The following is a 25500-nucleotide window of genomic DNA, read 5'->3' on the forward strand; positions in this document are numbered from 1 at the left end:
CACCTCCATACTACCCCCACCCCGCTCTTTCCCCACTATGCTGCCGCTCCAAACTGTACCCCACCACCGCTGCTGCTGGCACGGCTCTTACCCCAGAGCATGTGCAGTTAGAAAAAGCAGATGTAGGACAGAAGCACGGGGATCACCAAAGAGCTGGACATTGTGTCAGGTTAAAAAAGGTAAGTGTTCATGAATTGCAAAAAACTTTAACAACAACGTTTAGTGATAATCGTATTCTTAAATAGAGGCAATAGACCTTAATCTTTTCGTGAAAAGGTGATCACACGGGAGTCCTTAGGCTCAGAAGTAATATGCAGCATATTCAGACCTTGGTGACACCAGTGTGGTGGTAGAGAATAATTTCTCACACTTTTAGCTGAGCAGCAAAGGCATTCAGGGTAGTGACGGAGTGGTGGGCCAGGTGCAAAGAATAATTTGGGCCCTCCTCCTCCACCCCAAACCAAGTCCACTATATGCCACATGGCAGTGGGCAACAGTGTAAGGCAGGAAGTTTACGATTAAAGGCAAAGGAGGCAGGGGGGTGACAGGGATACAAGCACCTTGTTTGGCACTGTGCGGAGAACAGGGGCATGTACCTTGGTGGGGACAGGAACACAAAGGCCTCTGCTTTGTCCGACATGGGCCCCTGCCCCCTGTGGTTTCGTCAGTTTGGCACATGGGTCAAGATAGGCTCCGACAGCGCCAGTTACACCGGTTGTGAGCTGCCTTTAATTTACAGACAGCCGTGAATTTAAAAAAAAAAAAAAAAAAACAACACACACACACACACACACACACACACACACACACCTGTTAATTAGGGGGCAGTATGTGGCTGATCATAAGCACCGATAGGTGGCAGGATTCCTCCATCAGTCCAGCCCTGCCTACCTAAGGTAAGGGGCAGGTACTTCAGGCAGTGGGGCTCACCCCACTCTCTGCACTGGGCCATTCATCTGACATTGCCGAAAATGGTCTGTGGGGTGGCCAGAGGGAAACTCATGTCTGGTCTGGACAGCAGTGGGCCCCTTAGTACTCTGGGACCCCGGTGCAATCCACCTTCTGCACCAATGGTAGTTCCACCTCTGATTCAGGATACCCATGACAAAGTCATTATCACTACTTCGTTAAAAAAAATAAATGTATTATCCATTTTATTTTTTACACTGTGGTGCATTATTAAATCTTTTACAGAAGGGGAATGAGCCACTAAATATTCTTTGTGATCTGGGTGGTGTTCTGTACAGACTAGCCCTGGGAACTACAAAGAGGAGAATCATCATTTGAAAGGTTACTCTGGTAGCAACAATTATCTTGTGGTGACGAGTGTCGATTGATGCTACAGATACATACAAACTACAATATTGATGTTATAATGCATCAACAAGACTTGCCAGGGTAAACCCAAAGGGGCCAAATAAGTCACAGCAGAGCTGGGGGGGGGGGGGGGAGGAGGAGCATCTATTGTGGTGTAGTGTCTTGTGGAGTAGTACTTCCCAGGTGTACATTTGCCTGAATGAGCAAGGATTGAGATGCAGACTATAATATGGCATTGAGAGTCTTTAGATGCCACTATTGAAGCTTGCACTCTATATACCGGCAGTCGGGATCCCGACAACTATTCTCCCTCCTGGGGTGTTCACAACACCCCTGGAGGGAGAACCGTGCCCGCAGCGAGCCAGCAAGGGGCTCCTCTGCGCTCGCCCCGCTTCTGGCAGTCGTATCTCGGCGCCGGTATGCTGGGATCCTGGCACCCAACAGCCATATGTTAGGTGCAGATTCTCCATCAGAGAATGCGAACAATTGATTGAGTTCACAACCACAAAATGTTACATCCGTACATCTGAACAGCCCCAGTCACTCCCAATGCATTTGAGATGGAATCACATATGCCAACAACCGTGGGATGCATGCGCTGTACGACCCTTTAGCTATTTAAAATGCATACGCAAATGAAAACCACCACTAGTTTACAGCCATAAATAAAAGGTCTAAAATTGGTATTCAGCATGTGGCCCTCCACCTGCTGTCAGGGTCATCTTAACATACAGGCACGCTGGGCAGCTGCCCAGGGCCCCACAATAATAGGGGCCTTCAAGCAAGAGTGGGAGGTGGTCACACAATTAAAGTGGCCAGACAGCATTCTCTACCTGCCTCCCAGCCAGACAGTGAATGGCTCTAAGTATGTCAATTGGTGGATGGCTGGAGCCAACCAGAGTGCAGACCTCCATTCACTGTATGGAAGAATGCGGAGAGCGCAGGACCACAGCAGGGATACCTTATGATTTTTAGTTAGTTTCTGAATGGGTGGTTGGGGGCTGTAGTGCATTTGCTTTGCCTAGGGTAGGCCTGGCCAACCTGTTGCGAAACTGCACATCCCAGCATGCCCTGCCACAATTTTAGTATTCCCTTATAGCTAAAGCATAGCAGGGCATGCTGGGACTTGGTTTCACAACAGCTGGGGAGCCACAGGTTGGCCAGGCTTGGCCTAGGGACTAAAATGCTTAAAATGGCCCTGGCTGATGTTGAACTTCACATGTCAGTATGTCCTAACAAAACAGTGGCAAAGCATTCTGGGATGTGTAGTCTCACAACAGCTGGAGGGCTGCATGTTGACTACCCCTGGCCTAAGGTTTCTATACACAACTGCACCATACCCTCTACATGGGAAACATGACAACTTCTGTTCATGTGTCCAATATGTGCTGAATAAAAACTATGGAATATTGCAGCAGAATATATATTATATTCATACACACATTTTATCCTTGTACCTTCAGGTTCATGCTGGCGTCTTTGGAAACCTCCACAGCAAGTGATGGAACATAAACCCCACCATAACTTTCTCCTGTGATGTAAAGCTCATTTGCAGTGTATTCTGGGAAGAGCTGATAAAACTTCTTCAAAGCCAGATAGTTATTATATGCAACCTGTAGAAACAATATTGAACAGGGTAGAGGAGTATTCAACAAGACAGGGATAAAATATTCGAAAGAGAAAAAAAAATAAGAATTTACTTACCGATAATTCTATTTCTCGTAGTCCGTAGTGGATGCTGGGAACTCCGTAAGGACCATGGGGAATAGCGGCTCCGCAGGAGACTGGGCACATCTAAAGAAAGCTTTAGGATCACCTGGTGTGCACTGGCTCCTCCCCCTATGACCCTCCTCCAAGCCTCAGTTAGGATACTGTGCCCGGACGAGCGTACACAATAAGGAAGGATTTTGAATCCCGGGTAAGACTCATACCAGCCACACCAATCACACTGTACAACTTGTGATCTGAACCCAGTTAACAGCATGATAATAGAGGAGCCTCTAGAAAAGATGGCTCACTACAACAATAACCCGAATTTTTTGGTAACAATAATTATGTACCAGTATTGCAGACAATCCGCACTTGGGATGGGCGCCCAGCATCCACTACGGACTACGAGAAATAGAATTATCGGTAAGTAAATTCTTATTTTCTCTGACGTCCTAGTGGATGCTGGGAACTCCGTAAGGACCATGGGGATTATACCAAAGCTCACAAACGGGCGGGAGAGTGCGGATCACTCTGCAGCACCGAATGAGAGAACTCCAGGTCCTCCTCAGCCAAGATATCAAATTTGTAGAATTTTACAAACTTATTTGCTCCTGACCAAGTAACTGCTCGGCAAAGTTGTAAAGCCGAGACCCCTCGGGCAGCTGCCCAAGATGAGCCCACCTTCCTTGTGGAGTGGGCATTTTAAGATTTTTGGCTGTGGCAGGCCTGCCACAGAATGTGCAAGCTGAATTGTACTACAAATCCAACGAGCAATCGTCTGCTTAGAAGCAGAAGCACCCAGTTTGTTGGGTGCATACAGGATAAACAGCGAGTCAGAATTTCTGACTCCAGCCGTCCTGGAAACATGTATTTTCAGGGTCCTGACCACGTCAAGCAACTTGGAATCCTCCAAGTCCTTAGTAGCCGCAGGTACCACAATAGGTTGGTTCATGTGAAATGCAGAAACCACCTTAGGTAGAAAATTTGAGGACGAGTCCTCAATTCTGCCCTTTCAGAATGAAATATTAAGTAAGGGCTTTTATATGATAAAACCGCCAATTCTGACACCCGCCTGGCTGAAACCAGGGCTAACTCGTCACTTCCATGTGAGATATTTTAAGTCCACAGTGGTGAGTGGTTCAAACCAATGTGACTTTAGGAAACTCAACACAACATTGAGATCCCCAAGGTGCCACTGGAGGCACAAAAGGAGACTGTATATGCAGTACCCCTTTTACAAATGTCTGAACTTCAGGCACTGAAGCCAGTTCTTTTTGGAAGAAAATCGACAGGGCCGAAATTTGAACCTTAATGGACCCTAATTTTAGGCCCATAGACAGTCCTGTTTGTAGGAAATGGAGGAAACGACCCAGTTGAAATTCCTCTGTAGGGGCCTTCTTGGCCTCACCCCACGCAACATATTTTCGCCAAATGCGGTGATAATGTTTTGCGGTTACGTCTTTCCTGGCCTTGACCAGGGTAGGGATCTTCAGGATCCGGCGTTCAACCGCCATGCCGTCAAACGCAGCCGCGGTAAGTCTTGGAACAGACAAGGCCCTTGCTGGAGCAGGTCCTTTCTTAGAGGTAGAGGCCACGGTTCGTCCGTGAGCATCTCTTGAAGTTCCGGATACCAAGTCCTTCTTGGCCAATCCGGAACCACGAGTATAGTTCTTACTCCTCTCCTTCTTATGATTCTCAGTACTTTTGGTATGAGGGGCAGAGGAGGGAACACATACACTGACTGGTACACCCACGGTGTTACCAGAGCGTCCACCGCTATTGCCTGAGGGTCCCTTGACCTGGCGCAATATCTGTCTAGTTTTTTGTTTAGACGGGACGCCATTATGTCCACCTTTTGTTTTTCCCAACGGTTTACAATCAGGTGGAAGACTTCTGGGTGAAGGTCGTGTCTGCTGAGGAAGTCTGCTTCCCAGTTGTCCACTCCCGGAATGAACACTGCTGACAGTGCTATCACATGATTTTCCGCCCAGCGAAAATCCTTGCAGCTTCTGCCATTGCCCTCCTGCTTCTCGTGCCGCCCGGTCTGTTTACGTGGGCGACTGACGTGATGTTGTCCGATTGGATCAATACCGCCTGACCCTGAAGCAGGGGTTTCGCTTGACTTAGGGCATTGTAAATGGCCCTTAGTTCCAGAATGTTTATATGAAGAGATGTCTCCAGGCTTGACCATAAGCCCTGGAAATTCCTTCCCTGTGTGACTGCTCCCCAGCCTCGCAGGCTGGCATCCGTGGCCACCAGGACCCAGTCCCGAATGCCGAATCTGCGGCCCTCTAGAAGATGAGCACTCTGCAACCACCACAGGAGGGATACCCTTGTCCCTGGTGACAGGGTTATCCGCTGAAGCATCTGAAGATGCGACCCGGACCATTTGTCCAGAAGGTTCCACTGTGCGTGGAATCTGCCGAATGGGATTGCTTCGTAGGAAGCCACCATTTTTACCCAGAACCCTTGTGCATTGATGCACTGAGACTTGGTTCGGTTTTAGGAGGTTCCTGACTAGCTCGGATAACTCCCTGGCTTTCTCCTCCGGGAGAAGCACCTTCTTTCTGGACTATGTCCAGAATCATCCCTAGGAACAGAAGACAAGTCGTCGGAACCAGCTGCGATTTTGGAATATTGAAAATCCAATCGTGCTGCCGCAACACTACCTGATATAGTGCTACACCGATCTCCAACTGTTCCCTGGATCTTACCCTTATCAGGGAATCGTCCAAGTAAAGGATAACTAAAATTCCCTTCCTTCGAAGGAATATCATCATTTCGGTCATTACTTCAGTAAAGACCCGGGGTGCCGTGGACCATCCCTACGGCAGCGTCCGAACTGATACAGTTCTGTACCATAACCTGAAATACCCTTGGTGCGAAGGGTAAATTTTGACATGAAGGTAAGCCTCCTTGATGTCCCGAGACATCATGTAGTCCCCTTCTTCCAGGTTTGCAATCACTGCTCTGAGTGACTCAATTTTGAATTTGAACCTCTGTATGCAAGTGTTCAAAGATTTTAGATTTTAAAATCGGTCTCACCGAGCCGTCTAGCTTCGGTACCACAATAGTGTGGAATAATACCCCGTTCCCTGTTGCAGGAGGGGTACCTTGATTATCACCTGCTGGGAATACAGCTTGTGAATGGCTTCCAAAACTGCCTCCCTGTCAGCGGGAGACGTCGGTAAAACAGACTTTTGGAAACGGCGAGGGGAATACGTCTCGAATTCCAATTTGTACCCCTGAAATATTATCTGAAGGATCCAGGGGTCTACTTGCGAGTGAGCCCACTGCGCACTGAAATTCATTGAGAACGGGACCCCACCGTGCCTGAATTTGTAAAGCCCTAGCGTCATACTGAGGGCTTGGCAGCGGCGGAAAAGGGTTTCTGTTCCTTGGAACTGGCTGATCTCTGCAGCCATTTTCCTCTCCCTCTGTCACGAGCAGAAAAGAGGAACCCTTTTGTCCGCTTGCCAACCAGAACTGCGCCTGATAATACGGCGTCTTATTTTGAGAGGCGACCTGGGGTACATCCCCTCTTTTAAGACAATACTTCCAAATGCCGTTTGGAATCCGCATCACCTGACCACTTTACTGGAATAATTGGACAACGCACTTATACTTGATGCCAGTCGGCAAATATTCCGCTGTGCATCCTGCATATATAGAAATGCATCTTTTAATTGCTCTATAGGCAATAATATACTGTCCTTATCTAGGATATCATATTTCCAGTCAGGGAATCCGACCACGCCAACCCAGCACTGCACATCCAGGCTGAGGCGATTGCTGGTCGCAGTATAACACCAGTATGTGTGTAAATACATTTTAGGATACGCTCCTGCTTTCTATCAGCAGGATCCTTAAGGGCGGCCATCTCAGGAGAGGGTAGAGCCCTTGTTTTTACAAGCGTGTGAGCGCTTTATCCACCCTAGGGGGTGTTTCCCAACGCACCCTAACCTCTGGCGGGAAAAGGTATACTGCCAATAACTTTTTAGAAAATATCAATTGTTATCGGGGGGAAACCCACGCATCATCACACACCTCATTTTATTTCTCAGATTCAGGAAAACTACAGGAAGTTTTTCCTCACCAAACATAATACCCCTTTTTTTTGGTGGTATTCATATTATCAGAAAAGTGTAAACTTTTTCCATTGCCTCAATCATGCAATGTGTGGCCCTATTGGAAATCACGGTTGTCTCTTCACCGTCGACACAGGAGTCAGTACCCCTGTCGGCGTCTGTATCTGAGGTAACGGGTGCTTTAGGGCCCCTGTATGAGACGTCTGGACATGCACAAGCTGAGTAGCCGGCTGTCTCATGTCAACCACTGTCTTTTATACAAAGCTGACACTGTCACGCAATTTCAACAGTACATCCACTCAGGTGTCGACCCCCTAGGGGGTGACAACACAATTTCAGACACTCTACTCCGTCTCCTCATCATTTTTCTCCTCCTACATGTCGACACCAACGTACCGACACACAGCACACACACAGGGAATGCTCTGATAGAGGACAGGACCCCACTAGCCCTTTGGGGAGACAGAGGGAGAGTTTGCCAGCACACACCAGAGCGCTATATATATATATATATATATATATATATATATATATATATATATATATATATACACACATACAGGGATAACCTTATATAAGTGTTTTTCCCTTTATAGCTGCTGTATTGTTATATACTGCGCCTAATTTGTGCCCCCCTCTCTTTTTTAACCCCTTTCTGTAGTGTAGTGACTGCAGGGGAGAGCCAGGGAGCTTCCCTCCAACTGAGCTGTGAGGGAAAATGGCGCCAGTGTGCTGAGGAGATAAGGACGCCGAGAAAGGGGCGGAGCCTATCATCCTTTTTCTGTATGTTTTGGCAGGGGTTAAATGCATCCATATAGCCCAGGAGTTATATGTGATGCATTTATTTTAGCCATATAAAGGTTTTTTTATCGATTTATTGCGTCTCAGGGCGCTGCCCCCCCCAGCGCCCTGCACCCTCAGTGACCGGAGTGTGAAGTGTGCTGAGAGCAATGGCGCACAGCTGCGGTGCTGTGCGCTACCTTATCTGAAGACAGGATCGTCTTCTGCCGCCGATTTTTCCGGACCTCTTCGCTCTTCTGGCTCTGTAAGGGGGACGGCGGCGCGGCTCCGGTGACCCATCCAGGCTGAACCTGTGATCGTCCCTCTGGAGCTAATGTCCAGTAGCCTAAGAAGCCCAATCCACTCTGCACGCAGGTGAGTTCGCTTCTTCTCCCCTTAGTCCCTCGATGCAGTGAGCCTGTTGCCAGCAGGTCTCACTGAAAATAATAAACCTAAACTAAAACTTTCATAAAGAGCTCAGGAGAGCCCCTAGTGTGCACCCTTCTCGTCGGGCACAGAAATCTAACTGAGGCTTGGAGGAGGGTCATAGGGGGAGGAGCCAGTGCACACCAGGTGATCCTAAAGCTTTCTTTAGATGTGCCCAGTCTCCTGCGGAGCCGCTATTCCCCGTGGTCCTTACGGAGTTCCCAGCATCCACTAGAACGTCAGAGAAAGTTTAATGCCATGGTCATCCAGCATCAGTTTACCGGAATTTTTAAATCACCATTTGGTGTTGGTAACTATACAATAGGCAGGGTTATTTTTAGGAGACTGCTGTAGATCCCAGGACATGCCTTGCTAAATATTTAAGCAACACATGTACTTTCTATCTAGAGCGTATTGTCTATAATCGCCTCACTGCCTTTCTTTCCTCTCACTCACTGCTTGACCCATTCCAGTCTGGTTTCCGTTCTCTCCACTCCACTGAAACTGCCCTCACAAAAGTCTGCAATGACCTCCATGCAGCCAAATCTAAGGGCCACTACTCTCTGCTTATTCTTCTTGACCTCTCTGCTGCTTTTGACACTGTGGGCCATCCTCTCCTTCTGCAAATCCTTCACTCTCTTGGTCTGCGTGATACTGCCCTCTCCTGGCTGTCCTCCTACCTCTCTGATCGTTCCTTCTCTGTCTCCTCTCATGATGCTACCTCCCCCCCACTTCCACTAACTGTTGGTGTCCCCCAAGGCTCTGTTCTTGGTCCTCTCCTTTTCTCTCTCTATACGTCCTCTTTAGGTGAACTCATTAGTTCTTTTAACTTCCAATATCACCTCTATGCTGATGACACTCAAATCTACCTCTCCTCCCCTGATCTCTCCACGGCTCTCCTCACTCGTACCTCAAACTGTCTTTCTGCTATCTCTTCCTGGATGTCTCAGCGCTTTCTTAAACTCAACATGTCTAAGACTGAGCTGATCATCTTCCCACCCTCCCGCACAGCCTCACCTCCCACAATCTCATTATCCATTGATGGCACAACTATCTCCCCTAGCCCCCAAGTACGCTGTCTTGGCGTAATCCTTGACTCCTCCCTCTCCTTCAAACCACACATTCAGCACCTCTCACAAACCTGTCATTTTCATCTCAAAAACATTTCTAGAATCAGACCTTTTCTCACACAGGATGCCACTAAGATCATTATTCACTCACTGATTATTTCCAGACTGGACTACTGTAATCTCCTCTTAACTGGCCTCCCTGACAATCACCTCTCTCCACTCCAATCTATCCTCAATGCTGCTGCCCAGCTCATCTTCCTCACCAAACGCACTACGTCTACCTCCCCCCTCCTACAGGCCCTCCACTGGCTTCCCTTCCCTTTCAGAATCCAATTCAAACTTCTCACACTCACTTACAAAGCACTCACCCACTCCTCTCCCATCTACATCTCTGACCTTATCTCCCTTTACTCTCCCACCCGTCCTCTTCGCTCTGCTAATGCACGCCGTCTCTCCTGTCTTCTGATTACTTCCTCCCACTCCTATCTCCAAGATTTTTCACGTGCTGCTCCATTTCTCTGGAATTCTTTACCTCTCCCCCTCAGACTCTCCACAAAACTTCAAACGGGCTCTTAAGACCCATTTCTTTACCAAACGTAGCCAAATCTCAACATAACCCTCTGTTCCACGCTCTCTATGTACCCCATCTGTGTCATCCCTGTCTGTCTACCCCTCCCCTTAGAATGTAAGCTCTCACGAGTAGGGCCCTCTTCCCTCATGTGCTTATACTTTTCTTACTTTAATAATCCTCAACCGCCCAGATCCCACAGTTTTTTGACCACCTGGAACTTATCTCTAGGTTTACTGGTGTAGTTATGCTTAGCTGCCCTGTACTTGTCCTATATTGTATTCAACTGTAAGTCACTGTTTTCCTATTTTTTATGTGCATTTGTACTCTGTAATCGGGCGCTGCGGAACCCTTGTGGCGCCATATAAATAAAGGATAATAATAATAATAATAATACTTCAAATGCATGTGAAATATCTTCAGTTCAGTAGATAGCTAAGCTCTGGAAGGTACAACAGTGATTGACAACTGGACAAACGTCAAGGGGTACATGCTTGGCACTCATACACTCAAGAGCCACATACTACCCTAGATATCAGAAACAGGTAGACCCAAGATGCTCTCTGCCCCTAAAATGCAACATGCTCCTCAGTCCCCACTTGACATGAATTGCATCTTACAGCCTCTGATCTCACATGTATGCGAAACAAAATGCCCTTCAGACTACCCCCACATCACTCAAGAACCCCCCCCCCCCACACTATTACCCGTCTTCCGGAAGCAGATGCCACCCACACTACTGAACTAGTAATCAAACTAGTCACCCATTTAAAATACATTTATTTAATGTTAGGCTAAGCCAAACCCTCATTAAACATTCCCTTTATTTAGCTAAATCACTGACTACAGGGTGTTCTAAATACCACCCACATCTACTCCTACCAGACAGTGCCCAGAGTCATGCGGGCCCAAACGCATCTAGAAACAAAATTACTTCACACATGGAATAGAGTAAAGGCCTGAATGAGACTGAAAAATAAACTGTAGTTAGGAATTACAAGATTCAAGCCCATAATGAGGTTTATGCACAGCCAGCCCGGCCCCTAGCTATAGGCAAATTCTTAGGGGCATTCAATCCTACCTAGTCATGGCAGACAGTAACAGAGCCCACAGCCGGGAATATTAGCTATTGTACTAATGAGTACAGTGACCTAGTACACTGCCCAGACTCTGCAGGGTTGTAACCAGGGAGACCACAACCACCCCCTTCTTTCTCTGCCATGCTCCCTCTCATCCACAGGCCAGCACACTTAAGCCCTTCTATACCCACTCTCCCGTCCATATCATGACCTAGCTAGCTCCCTTTAGTCCTGGGCGGCGTCTGCTCTCTTCCGGCCAGAGGACCAAGCCCTGCACACTTTTCTCTTGGCCTACCCATGCTTCCCCTCTAACCTGCTCTGTCCTGGCAGAGGACCAAACCCCACCCCCTTCTTCCCTTCACTCAGCCAGCACCAGCTTCTCTGCTCCCTAATCTGTACTGGCCGGAGGATCAGTACCAATCAACTTCTTCCTCAGCCAGCAGTCCCTGCTTCCCCTCTACCCTGCTCTGTCCTGGCGGAGGACCAAGGCCTGCCTCCTTCCCCTCAGCCAGCTCAGTCTCCACTTTCCTTCTACCCCACTCTGTCTCAGCTGGAGGACCAAGACCTGTCCCTTCTTCCACTCAGCCAGCCCAGCCCCCAGTTCCCTGATCTGTCCAGGCCAGAGGATCAGGCCCCGCCACCTTCTTCCCCCTCAGCCAGCCAGTCTCCACTTTCCTCTACCATCGCTGACACGGCTGGGGACCAAGCCCTGCCCCCTTATTCCATTCAACCCACCATCACCTCTTCTGCTCTACCCAGCTTGCTCTCAGGACCCTGCCAGGTGTGCCTTATCCTCACACTCTACCATGTCGCAGTGTCACCTACTCTGAAGCTGCAGTGAACAGAGTACTTAGTCATGGTAAACCAGGGGGTATTTAGGGGTCTATTCATGAAGCAGCCAAAAGAGTGGAGAAGTGAGCCTGTGGAAAAGTTGTCCATGGCAACCAATCAGCTGCTCCGTACAATTGTGTGGTATACAAATTATAAATGTTACTTCAATGCCGATTGGTTGCCATGGGCAACTTCTCCACTGCTTCATGAATAGACACCTTAGTGTGGCATATAAAGGGGATGTAGTGCAGTGTATAGGGGGTATTTAGTATATGTTCTGTGGTGTATAGGAGGATGTAGTGTAGCATATAAGTGGGATGTCGTGTAGTGATATGTAAAAGGGGGCTGTAGTTTAGTGATGTACTGCAGCATATAAATACAAATGTAGTGTGGCTTATAGGGGGGCTGTACTGTAGTGATTAACTGCGGAATATATGGGGGGGGGGGGGGGGGGGGGAGAGAGACTGTAGTGTAGCGATGTACTGTGGCATATAAAATGGAATGTAGTTAGTGATGTAATGCTGCAGATGGGAATCGATCGTGTGACCGGCTGTCAGGATCCCAGCAGTCAGCATACCAACACTGGGATCCCGGCCGCCAGGGGGGCGAGCACAATGAAACCCCTTGCGGGCTCACTGAGCTCACCACACTGCAGGCCCAGAGGCTTGCTGAGCTGGCCAAAGGTTCTATTCCCATTCTATGGGTGTTGTGGACACCCAAGAGTGGGAAGAGTTCTGGGCCCCCTGCCAGCCAGTATCCCAGCGTCAGGATCACAACTACATCCCCTGCATATATGGGCAGGGAGGATGTGTAGCATATAGGGGAGCTGTAGTGCAGTGATGTGTAGTGGGGACACGCTGCTGTTGAGAGGGGATAAAGGGAAAAATTATATATGCCATACATCTTTGTGATTTTTCACTAAAAGTTACTTTTTTTGCACAAGTCCTCAGAGTGCCGCCTGGTTCTTTTTGCTATTGGGAGAGTGCCATTTCCTCCCTAGGAACCATAAGTGCTTGTAATTAATTTCTTGGATGGCACCGGGGCAGCTGTTTCTTATTTAAAAGGAGTGCCAGCCATTTGTGTCTTTGAGATATATATATATATTTTTTTTTATGTATATATATTGCTGGGTTGGAGACACGTGCAGAGGCAGCGTCTGGTGATCAGATCATCTCCATGTGCCGCATCGAGCCGGCAACTCGTTCACACTGCACTTCAACCGGGGAATAACCCTGTTTTATTCCAGAATTAAAATACCGGGTCAGTCGACATAGGAAATAGTAACAACTCTTTCACAATGCACCTCAACCCAGGTCAACCGGGCAATATACCAGGTTATTTTGGCAATGTGAAAGGAGTGTGTGTCAGCTCCTCATTAAATAATCACATGGTTTGCCTATACATTTTTTTTATATACCTACTCAAATGATAAATATACATACCATATCAAAAATATGAACGTTATTGTAAGAACTTACCGTTGATAACGTGATTTCTCTTATGTCCACAGGATAACATTGGGATATTGTCGATCGACAGCGAAAATGGCACCAACACGGTCACGAGCTTTCTGGCCTCCCAGGATGCATTGGGGCCTCCACTATATAGTCCCGCCCACTGACTCAGTCAGATCAGTTCTTTCCACAGCGATTATAGGCAGGAACATTAGGTAGAGACCTGTACAGGCGATAAGAACACACATGCACACCCTTCCATACAAGGAAGAGGTTTTTAGTGTTTGTCTAGATCCTCAAATCAGATGCGTCCGGTGGGATCCCTGTGGATACCTGTGGACATGAGAAATCACGTTATCAACGGTAAGTTCTTACCATTACGTTCATTTCTCTGGCTGGGTCCACAGGATTATCCACAGGATAACATTGGGATTCCCAAAGCCATTTTAGTGGTGGGGACGCTCCTGATTGCACAGGAGGACCTTTCGCCCGAAGTCTGCGTCATGAGAGGCAAAAGTATCCAAGGCATAATGTCTGATGAATGTGTTTATGGAAGACTATGTGGCTGCCTTACATATCTGTTCTGCTGATGCACCCTGTTGTGCTGGCCAAGAAGGACCTACCTTACGTGTAGAGTGTGCAGAGACATTAGCCGGAATAGGGAGATCTGCATGAGAATAAGCTTCAGATATTACCATTCGGAGCCATCTCGCCAGCGTCCGTTTACTAGCAGGCCAACCTCTCCTATGGAATCCGTAGAGGATGAAGAGGGAATCTGTTTTCCTGATGGCACTAGTACGATCTATGTAGATTTTTAAAGACCGGACCACGTCCAGTGACGCTTCTCCCGCAGATAGTCCCGATACCTGAAAAGCTGGGACTACAATCTCTTCATTCAGGTGAAACTTTGACACCACCTTTGGAAGATAACTTGATCTCGTTCTGAGAACTGCTCTGTCTGGAAAAAAAACTTAGGAAAGGAGACTTACATGATAATGCTCCTAAATCTGACACTCTTCTGGCTGATGCCATTGCCAGTAAAAAAAAAAAAAGAACTTTAAACTGTTAACCACTTAAGATCTGCTCTCTCAAGTGGTTCAAACAAAGGACCCTGGAGAAATTTAAGAACTAAATTCAAATCCCAGGGAGCTGCAGGAGGAACAAATGGAGGTTGAATATGTACTACTCCTCGGAAAAAAGTACGTACATCCTGTAGGTCAGCAATCTTCTGCTGAAACCATACAGTCAACGCTGAGACTTGCACCCTCAAGGAAGCAACCTTCAACCCTTTATCCAATCCTGCAGGAAATCCAAAATTCTAGCTACTTTAAAAGATCTCGGATTATAATTTTTTCCAGAACACCAATGAATATAGGCTTGCCATATTCTATGATATACACGGGCCGAAGAAGGCTTTCTTGCTCTAAGCATGGTTTGGATTACCTGCTTTGAAAATCCTTTAGCCTCTAAGATAGAGGTTTCAACAGCCACGCCGTCAAAGACAGGCGATCCAGATGACTGACAACACGGACCCTGCATTAACAGATCTGGACGTTGAGGGAGCAGTATCGGTGCTTCCACGAACATTCTCAACAGATCTGTGTACTAATGCCTTCTTGGCCAAGCTGGAGCTATTAGAATGATTGCTCCTTTTGCCTGTTTTATCTTTCTCACTACTCTGGGTAACAGAGATATTGGAGGGAACAGATATGCCAGCTGAAACCTCCATTCTACTGACAGTGCGTCTACCAGGACCGCTCCTGGGTCCCTTGTTCTTGATCCGTACCTCGGAACTTTGTTGTTTAGACAAGACGCCATAAGGTCTATCTCCGGTAGACCCCATCTGTTCACCAGTGTCTGAAACACTTCTGGGTGAGGTGCCCATTCGGTTTCCTGAATGGTGTGCCGACTGAGAAAATCCGCTTCCCAGTTTAGTACACCCGGGACAAATACTGCTGACAATGCTGGGAGATGGAGTTCCGCCCATTTTAGAATGGGAGTTACTTCTTCCATCAGACTCTTGCTGCGAGTTCCTCCTTGATGATTGAGATATGCTACTGCCGTCGCATTGTCTGAGCGGATCTGGACTGGTCTTCCTTGTAGATTGTCCTTTGCCTGAACTAGGGCCAAGTAAATGGCTCTCATTGCTAACAGATTTATCGGCAGGCGACTTTCCCTTGCGGTCCATTTTCCCTGGAACCATAGGCTTCCGAGTACCGCCCCCCAGCCATGCAGGCTGGCATCTGTCGTCAGGACTTGCCACTCTTTTATCCAAAAGGGTCTCCCCTTGTTTAAATGGTCTGTCTGTAGCCACCATGCTAGAGACCTTTTTACATTTACTGGAATCTTTATCATCTGCTTCTTTATGGTTTGATGATTTCCGTTCCATTTGGTCAAAATGAGATGCTGCAACGGTCTGGAGTGGAATTGCGCATATTCCACCATGTCGAACGTTGATACCATCAGACCCAACAGTCGCATTGCTGCATGGACTGACATTGTCTGGGCTTGCAACGCTTCCTGAGCCATGACCTGCACCTTGACTATTTTCTTCTCTGGTAAGAGAACTCTCTGTAGGTCTGAATCCAATATGGCTCCCAAATGAACCATCCGCTGTGACGGATTCAGGGACGACTTCTCCCAATTTATGAGCCACCCGTGTCTCTAAACAAACTATCGTCTGTTGGAAATGGCTCAACAGTAAATCTTGCGACTGTGCTAAGATTAATAGGTTGTCTAGGTATGGGAATATCCTTATACCTTGTTTGCGCAGACAAGCTGCCATAACCACCATGATCTTGGTAAACACCCTGGGTGCTGTAGCTAGCCCGAAGGGCAGAGCTTGGAACTCCAACATCTTCAGATTTAGAATTGGTCGGTATGACCCATTTGGTTTCTGGATTAGAAACAGATTGGAGTAATACCCCTGTCCCTTTTGTGATGGAGGTACTGGGACAATCACACCTGACTGCAGTAATCTTTGGACTGCTTCTTGCAGGGCATTGGCCTTCGACTCTATACGAGACGGGCTGGTGCAAAAAAAATCTTTGAGGAGGCTGCCTCCTGAATGGGAACCCATACCCCTGAAATACTACCTTCTGCACCCAGGCATCTGTTGTTGACTGTTGCCATGTGTGTGCAAATTGCAGGAGTCGGCCCCCAACCCTGGAATGCTCCAGGCGGAGGCCCGTCTCTTCAGGCTGAGGGTTTCTGTTCAGGTTTGGAAGCTGGCTTCTTGCTAGCCCACTGCTTCCTACCCCTGGATTTAAACTGGGGTTGTTTAGGCTCCTCTTTACCTTTCGCTTTGCTAGCGAAATGAGCGAAATTTTAAACCCTTGGACTTAGGGTTGTAGGTAGCCGGAAATCTGACCTTCGATTCAGCCTCTGACTCTAGGATATCCGATAAGGTTTTCCAAATAATATATTACCCACGAAAGGCAATGCTTCCAATTCCTTCTTGAACTCCGCATCTGCCTTCCAGGTCCGTAGCCAGACTGCTCTGCGAGCGACTACAGCCAGGGCTGAAGCTTTAGAAGCAACAGTGCCTACATCAATGGCTGCTTCTTCTAAATACTGGGCAGATTGTCTTAAACGGCAAAGACGATCCTCTTGCTCCCTAGTAGGAGAGGGGATGTCATTCTCTAGTTCCTCTATCCATTCGCCCATTGCCTTTGCTACCCAGGCCGAAGCCATAGCAGGTCTTACCACTGCACCCACAAGAGAAAAAATATTTTTCAACAGGCTCTCTACCCTCCTGTCTGTGACATCATTCAAAGAGGTAGATGACAGTGGCAAAGCAGATTTGTGCACGAGTCGCAGAACATGTGCATCTACTTTTGGAGGAACTTCTCTCTTCGAACAATCTCCAGCAGGAAATGGATAATAAGAATCCCATCTCCTAGGAATCTTACACTTTTTACCGGGCGCTGCCCAAGACTCATCCATCATTTCCGTCAACTCCTCTGACGCTGGAAATTCAGCTTTCACTGACTTTGTTCGTTTGAATACAGGTGCCTTTGCTTTTAACACTGTCTTGGCTGGTTCTTCCAAAGAAAGCACAGCCTTTACTGCATTAATGAGTTCAGCTACATCATCTGAACTAAAGCTCTGCGACTGATCATCATACGGAGTTGAATCTATTGTTTCCGCATCATCCGATGTATCCTCTTGTGTAGTCTGCCATACAGACGTATCTGTCTTAGTCTTACCTACCCCTTGGTTGCTTGTAGAGGCTACTGGAACCAAACCATAGGAAGGGAGCTGCATGTATGGGTTCATAGTGTAACCCAACCCTTGAGGGGGTGCTACTGGAGCTAACCTGTCCGCTATTGAAGACAGAGTCTTTACGAACATATTCCATGGTGGCTCTACTGGAGGTTGAACTAACTCCTGTTTTTTACTTCGCTGAAAAGCGAAACAGTTTGCACACAAACCCTCATAAGTGACCAATTGAATCATATCAATTACCCCTGACTTACAAGATAAGCATGTTAGGGCTGTAGGAGTGCTTGACAAATTCTCCTAAATCACTTTTGCCGCTCAGACATTTTTTCTGATATTGACTACACAATTTTGTGACTGAACTACACCCTATAAATCAGTATATAGAGGTGAAATCAATCTGACCACAGTGCACCTGATTGGAGGGTCAGAATAGGACTGACATTACACAGAAAAGTCAGCACACATACTAGCAGTCAGTCACATGTTAAAGCATTAGACATTGTCATATGAGAATACAACCTCCATAATAACTTATACATAAGTAGGAAAATTTTACTTCTGTTTAACTGGTTCTTTTCCAACATAACATGCAGAAAACACAGTAATATACAGGTCTCATATGCAATAGGTACTAAAAATTAACAGTGCACACTAAGTAGAAGGAATTTTTAGTACTGTATACCCTGCCTCCAGGGAGCGGGATACAGGGAGACTCACCACACTTCCATATCCAAGCAAAGACGCTCGTAAGACGCTGAGTGGATTCAGACGCTACTGGTGTACACTGCCGCTCTTGGTAACTGATAACGGACACGGACGCTCACCAACGGACACGGACGCCGAGCGATTCCACGTGCACGCAGACACTAAAGGCCTGCAACTCGGTCTGGGCGGGTTTATAGCCAGTGTACACAACCGCAGCGTCTAAGCTGCGACCGAGTACCCTCGTGGTAGCGTCTGAGCCGGAAGTGAGGTCATTCAGTTCATGAAACGAGAGACACGCGGGAACTGGCCATGAACTCGGAGGAGGGACGGCCAGGAGAGCGTCTGAAACCCCCTGTTGACTTAAACAACCAGGATCGCGGCCTCACCTAGTCCTGGCGCCTATGATCCCGAGAGCTTAGCGCTGTCACACTCGAGATGTTCGGCGCATCAACACACTGTTTGCAGTCTCCACCAAATCAGTGTAGCTGTGTCCTGACCCCTCTAGTAAGAGGAAGCCCATAGACTCACCGTCTCCCCATGCTCCGGCCACAGCCTGGTAACGTCTGCTGGACCTGCTAGAACATCCGACACAGACGCCCGTCGAGACAGCACTGTACCGCTGTGACAGGACGGTACCGTACGGAAGCACTCGCCGCGTCCCGTTGACTGCGCACAGAATGGAAGGTCAAGCCGCATGAGGCCTGACCACATAGGGGATTCCTGCTTACCGTCAGTAACCGCCTGTTACTGACTCCACCCACTGCGCTGTGGGCGGGTTCTTGCTGCCACCACCAAACTCCTAACCTGCCGTGGCGTTTGGAACCACGGTTCTGCTCTGTATGTGCCGACGCACTGCCTTACCACAGCTGTGTGGTGTTGACGAATCCCCTCTAGCCACTTGCTAGGCCTCTACCGGTAGCTGGCGGAAGGCGGAGCTTGGAGACGTCAGGTGCTTCCCTGGACAGCCGGAGAACGGGGCTAGGTTTGGCCTAACCCTGTTGGTCACAAGATGAAGCAGTCTTCTTGAGGCAAAGGTGTTTATTGCTCAAATAACCTTTAAAGGGGCTCCTCCCTATTGCTAGGGGCAACAGCATACAATCAAGATCTTTTCAGCAGAAGATGTTACAATACACTCCTATGGGCCAACTGCCCTTCTTTTATCCCTCTCCAAGACCCCTTACCACAGGGGGTAAGCCCGCCCTGTGGTGTACAACCAATCAATGTTTACCCATGAGCTGTGCATGCTCTGGTCTCATGCACACCTTTACATTGTTCCCTATGGACAGTGGGGAGTGGTCGGTCTCCTTTGACCCTCCTATCTGGGAGAGTCAGGGCACTCCCCGGTGCCGTTCAGTCTGGCTGGGGGGAAGTTTTTCCCTCCTAAACTGACTTCCAGAAACCTGCCCGGGACCCCTCTCACTGCCTGCAGCCTGGATTTGGGCTCCAGAGCTGGGCAGCCTGGCTCCCCGGTCCAGGTTTCTTGGCACTACGGCTGATCTCCATGGAGCTCCAAGAAACCACTCAGCTTGTTTTATAGCTAAGCTGCTTCTCTTTCTCCCTGTACCCTTTGGAACTGTGAGGCTGGATGGGAAAACATTCCGTTTTTGGGGAAAGGGTCTGGGAGAATCCATCAGCCTGCACAGCTATGGATTCCCCCCTCCTGGGACACACAATCAAGTAAGTGCACTTTCTCTTTAAATATATTACATTTAAAATCACACTGTACATTGCTGAGCCTGTGCCTTGCACAGACTCTACATACTCAGGCACTGCAGTGCCTTCCCTAGCCCTGCAGCCTGGCTGCTAGGGCTCTCCCTCTCAGTGCTGGAGGTATGGGGCTGGCTTCCCCCATCCTCCAGCCTGCCTTCCTGCCTCTGGGGTTCCAGGGAGCTGGCTCTCCCTGTCCCCCCAGGGTGGCACTAACCAGTGGCCTCGCCGCACGCAGCGGCGCACCCCCCTGTACCTAAGCCCGGCGGCCCGGGACACTTGTCCCGGCCGCCGTGACTCTGGCTTTGTTGTAGCGCTGGGGCGCCGGGAGCATAGCTCCCGGACCCCAGCGCTCACCATCCTGCTGGGCAGCCTACTTTCACCCACGCCGCTAGGGAGCCGGCTAGCCCGGTCCCCCATGCGCGGCGCTGACTGGTAGCCTCGCCGCACAGGAAGCCGGCTAACTCGGTCCTCGTGTGCGGCGCACCCCCCTTGCTGCCCGGCAGCCCGGGACGTCCGTCGCGGCTGGCCACCTCCGACGGGCTGAGGCGCTGGGAGCAGAGCTCCCGGCCCCCAGCGGCGGCTCTCACATAGAGCACTACAGCGGGAGCCGAGCTCCCAGCCGCAGCGCTCACCCTTCTCCCCGGCGCGCACACTCCAGTGCGCCCGGGGCTACACTGACCGCTGCCGGGAGCGGAGCTCCCGGACTCCGGCGGTCAGCGGCTGCCTCCTCTCCCCCGGCGCGCACACTCTGCTGAGCGCGCCGGGGAGCTGTCCTCCCTGCCGTGGTCTCCGGAGGGGTCCGGGACCATGGCACAGTTTACAAATACATTTGTATACATTAATAAAACACGGCGCCTAGCGCCCACAATACATGTTTCAAATCTGGCGCCAAGCGCCCTTTGTCCTTAACAAATGGCGCCGGGCACTAGGGATTAACCCCTTCAGTGCTGCGGCGGCCATTTGCCTCGTGGCTGGGGCTCTCCGGCCACAACCGCGAAGGTAAGCGTTGTTGCGACCCGGTGGGGAGTTGCTGGAGCGACTCTAATATGCGTTTAAGACGCTGTTAAGAGAAAATCGCTCAAAAACCAAAACAGTAAGTCTATAAAAATTTAAAGTAATGAAAACTTGAGGCTGCTTTCACAGCAGCCCTGTGACCATGCGGCTCCTGCCGTACCAAGCAAAAAACTGATCTGACTGAGTCAGTGGGCGGGACTATATAGTGGAGGCCCCAATGCATCCTGGGAGGCCAGAAAGCTCGTGACCGTGTTGGTGCCATTTTCGCTGTCGCTCGACAATATCCCAATGTTATCCTGTGGACCCAGCCAGAGAAATAATAAATTCAACAATTTAATTATTCAAAAAGCCTGTATCAGACTCCAGCTGACCATTCGATAAACTAAAACATATATCCACTTCTTAGCAGATAGTAACTGATATTACCAGTAAAGTATCTCTTTAGGCAATAAACAGTGCTTAGCAGATAATTGTAGCATACAAGAGAAACATTTTTATACACTTGCTGGAATGTGAAAACAATCTTGCTAGTTAGATGCTGTTTGTTATTCACAATAAGCAGTATACCTGTTAATTAGCAGCTGTAGAAGCTTATATGTTTAGTAGAAAGCTTTTAACTAGGTAACAGCAAGCCGTGCAGCACCTGCAACTGGCATCCCAGTGCAGGTATAACTCCAAATATCTCGTCTCCAATAGATGTGGTAAATAACCTGTGCATTAATATTTACCCCTTGTAATGCAACTCTGATAAGATTCATCAGCATGGCCACAATAAACCTTTGATACAATCAGGCAGTCCTGCCTCACCAGAGGGTAATAGTCGCCATACGATAGGGGGTTTATCCTCTGGGTTTGCTTGCAGCAAAATAAGAGACACAGCAGTTCAAAGCACTGACTGCCAGCCAGGGAAGGGAGGCACCAGGCAAAATCTTGCCTAGGGCATCAAATTGGTTAGGGACAGCGCTGGGTTTATGCAATAGGATCCAAGATATAAGAACCAGCATGAATTTAGGGAGTTCATACCTATGTTTAAAGCAATCAAAATGATCTCAGAACCTATAAACATAGCTCCCAACAAGAACAAATAGGGAAAACAGGGGAGAGAACTCACCTCTGTATCATTAGTTTGATAGTTTTTGTCATCCGAATAGGAAAAGCCAACACCAGCCGGAGCTTCAAGGTAAAGAACATTAGCAATCTGTGGGAGAGGAGATGGGGAGAGAAAAGGAAAAACTATAGCAAACAAAAACTAATAAGGTAGATCACAGGTTCTCAAACTCGGTCCTCAGGACCCCACACGGTGCATGTTTTGCAGGTCTCCTCACAGAATCACAAGTGAAATAATTAGCTCCACCTGTGGACCTTTTAAAATGTGTCAGTGAGTAATTAATACACCTGTGCACCTGCTGGGTTACCTGCAAAACATGCACCGTGTGGGGTCCCGAGGACCGAGTTTGAGAACCACTGAGGTAGATGAATAGTACTGTAACCACAGGTTTTAGGGCAATTACCATATTCCAAGAGTATGCGTTGTATTCCAATGATACACCATCTGGTTGGATCTGCAAAAAAAGGTGAGGGCATTAAAGCACTAACACTACATCCCACAAACAATATTCACCAACATCCAACCCATTACATACCAGAAAGGGGCCATGTTCCGTCAATAGCCCATCTAGCGAGCTACAGCCAGGGCCGCCGTTCAGCCACACAACCAGAGGACTTGAACTAGGATTCTTCTGAGACTCTACAAACCTATAGTAACAAGAGAGTTACACTTAATATAAAATTGTCAGATTCATTGATGTAAAAGGCCCCTTACTGGTACCCACCAGTAGTGGAGATGTTTCCCTCCAGGAACATCCAAGTAACCAGAGAACTGTCGGAAAGAAGGCTGCTTTCTTAGCCCTGGCAAATATGTGACCTCATCCGCAGCAGGTGCAGCTTCTGCCAGCAGGGCCCCCAGGAGCACAGAGAAGAGTGGGAGAAGGTGCATCTAGGAGGAAACACAAGAGATCTGGATAAAGACAATGTGGGCACCAGTATAACACCCGGCAGCAGATAACACCTACTGTCTATATAACATCCCATTGCATTTAGTCTGTCGCCCCTTAAATCTCCTGTGATGTTCCCAGCCCTGACACACACTGCATCTTTCTGTGTGCCCCTAACCTCTGTATTTGCAAATATACTTTTCTCCTCCTCGCTGTGTATTATGCACCGCGGCGGCCACTTCACTTCCTTATTCTCCCCTGCCTTTCAGGCTCTCATATGACTTATATCATGTGATCGGATCACGTGCGCTTAACGATACACTGGGAGGGGCGAGCCACGTCAGCAGCACGGCACGGAGCCCATTAAGAACTACATCTCCCAGGAAGCTTTGCGCGAAGCTGGTAGTTTTATAAACATTCGCTTGATCATGGATGAAAAGAATCATGGGATTTGTGTGGTCTTGTATAGGTGTGTGCCGATCACGGGGTAGTGCTGTATCCGTGGCACGGATAATTCCTGGTAATGTATGATTGCTATCACCTGTGGTGAGCTAGTTAATTGATAAGAAAGGTGTTTCACCACAGGTGATGGCAATCATACATTACCAGGAAAGTCCAGGAACAGAGCATTTTCTCCCTCATGGAGAGGGTCAGGTAGGCGAGTATGGTCCGTGCTCATTAGAAAAAGTGCTTGAAACCCAATGCGTAAGAAAACTATAGCTGTGACTGTGTAAAATTAGCAGACTTATTGTGTAGTTAAAAAGTTTTTATCTGTTGACCATAACTTGCTCTAGAATGAATGTACATGAAGCACTCTGCAGCAGCCAGTTGTGCTGAGAGGGGCCTGGAGCAGTTGCTAAGGGGGTTCAAAACAATCTACAGCAGGTATTCCCAACCACGGTCCTCAAGGCACACCAACAGTGCAGGTTTTAGTGATATCCAGGCTGCAGCACTGATGGTTAAATCAAAATAACTGAGCTACTAATTAAGTCAGCTGTGCTGAAGCCTGGATATCACTAAAACATGCACTGTTGGTGTGCCTTGAGGACCGTGGTTGGGAATGCCTGATCTACAGTATAGGGACCTACACACGGTGCACTTCTGCCTAAAGGCCGACTTTGACTTTGCGATTTCCCTTGAACTCTCCGGATCCCAGAACCACCGATATTGACTATACACAAGACGCAATTTTGGCTGTCTACAATTTTGACTATGCTAGAAACTAGATTGTACACTTTCTAGTCAAAATTTACCTGCCTGCACAGTCTGTTTTTTCTTGTGATACAAACCCCGCGGGATACCTCCCAACTTGTGTCCATTGTTGGTCGGGATATACCGCACCGGAGGTGCGTCAGCATCCAAAAAGGGGGCATGGACTCGGGAGGAGTGGGAGGGACCTCTGGAGGCAGGGTGTGGCCTAGCGTCGCAACCCCCATGCTTGAATAATGATGGAAAGATACCTAGAGAGAAATAGGTTACATATCTTAGTTAAGGTTAGGATGAGAACTAAAGACAGAGGTGGTCATTCCGAGTTGTTCGCTCTGTAAATTTTTTCGCATCGCAGCGATTTTCCGCTTAGTGCGCATGCGCAATGTCCGCACTGCGACTGCGCCAAGTAAATTTGCTACGCAGTTAGGAATTTTACTCACGGTTTTTTCTTCGTTCTGGTGATCGTAATGTGATTGACAGGAAGTGGGTGTTTCTGGGCGGAAACAGGCCGTTTTATGGGTGTGTGGGAAAAAACGCTACCGTTTCTGGGAAAAACGCGGGAGTGGCTGGAGAAACGGAGGAGTGTCTGGGCGAACGCTGGGTGTGTTTGTGACGTCAAACCAGGAACGACAAGCACTGAACTGATCGCAGATGCCGAGTAAGTCTCGAGCTACTCAAAAACTGCACAGAGATGTATTTTCGCAGTAATGCGAATCTTTTGTTCGCAATTTTAAGAAGCTAAGATTCACTCCCAGTAGGCGGCGGCTTAGCGTGTGCAATGCTGCTAAAAGCAGCTTGCGAGCGAACAACTCGGAATGACCCCCAGAGCTCTACTGATTTGTTAAGCTATTGGATCAAGAGGAAAGGTAGTTGAGTAATAATAATAATTTTATTTCTCTGACGTCCTAGTGGATGCTTGGTACTCCGTAAGGACCATGGGGAATAGACGGGCTCTGCAGGAGACTGGGCACTCTAAAAGAAAGATTAGGTACTATCTGGTGTGCACTGGCTCCTCCCTCTATGCCCCTCCTCCAGAACTCAGGTAGAATCTGTGCCCGGCTCGAGCTGGTTGCACACTAGGGGCTCTCCTGAGCTTCTAGTAAAGAAAGTATTTGTTAGGTTTTTTATTTTCAGTGAGATCTGCTGGCAACAGACTCACTGCTACGAGGGACTTAGGGGAGAGAAGCGAACCTACCTGCTTGCAGCTAGCTTGGGCTTCTAGGCTACTGGACACCATTAGCTCCAGAGGGATCGAACACAGGCCCAGCCTCGGTCGTCCGGTCCCGGAGCCGCGCCGCCGTCCCCCTTGCAGAGCCAGAAG

General features: G+C 48.4%; 1 protein-coding gene across 1 annotated transcript in view; it reads right to left on the reverse strand.

The window, feature by feature from the left end:
* Positions 1–23257, reverse strand: part of CTSA (cathepsin A) — a 50582-nt gene extending 27325 nt beyond the window's left edge. The window contains exons 1-6 of the mRNA XM_063960478.1: positions 23149–23257; positions 22809–22972; positions 22620–22731; positions 22488–22538; positions 22088–22174; positions 2775–2930 (exon numbers count right to left, since the gene is read on the reverse strand). Of these exons, the coding sequence (XP_063816548.1) occupies positions 2775–2930; positions 22088–22174; positions 22488–22538; positions 22620–22731; positions 22809–22972 (570 nt within the window). The 5' untranslated portion in view covers positions 23149–23257. The remainder of the gene's footprint in view (positions 1–2774; positions 2931–22087; positions 22175–22487; positions 22539–22619; positions 22732–22808; positions 22973–23148) is intronic.
* Between the last annotated feature and the right edge of the window lie 2243 nt (positions 23258–25500).

The sequence above is a fragment of the Pseudophryne corroboree genome, chromosome 3 (genome assembly GCF_028390025.1).
Source record: "Pseudophryne corroboree isolate aPseCor3 chromosome 3, aPseCor3.hap2, whole genome shotgun sequence".
NCBI lineage: Eukaryota > Metazoa > Chordata > Amphibia > Anura > Myobatrachidae > Pseudophryne > Pseudophryne corroboree.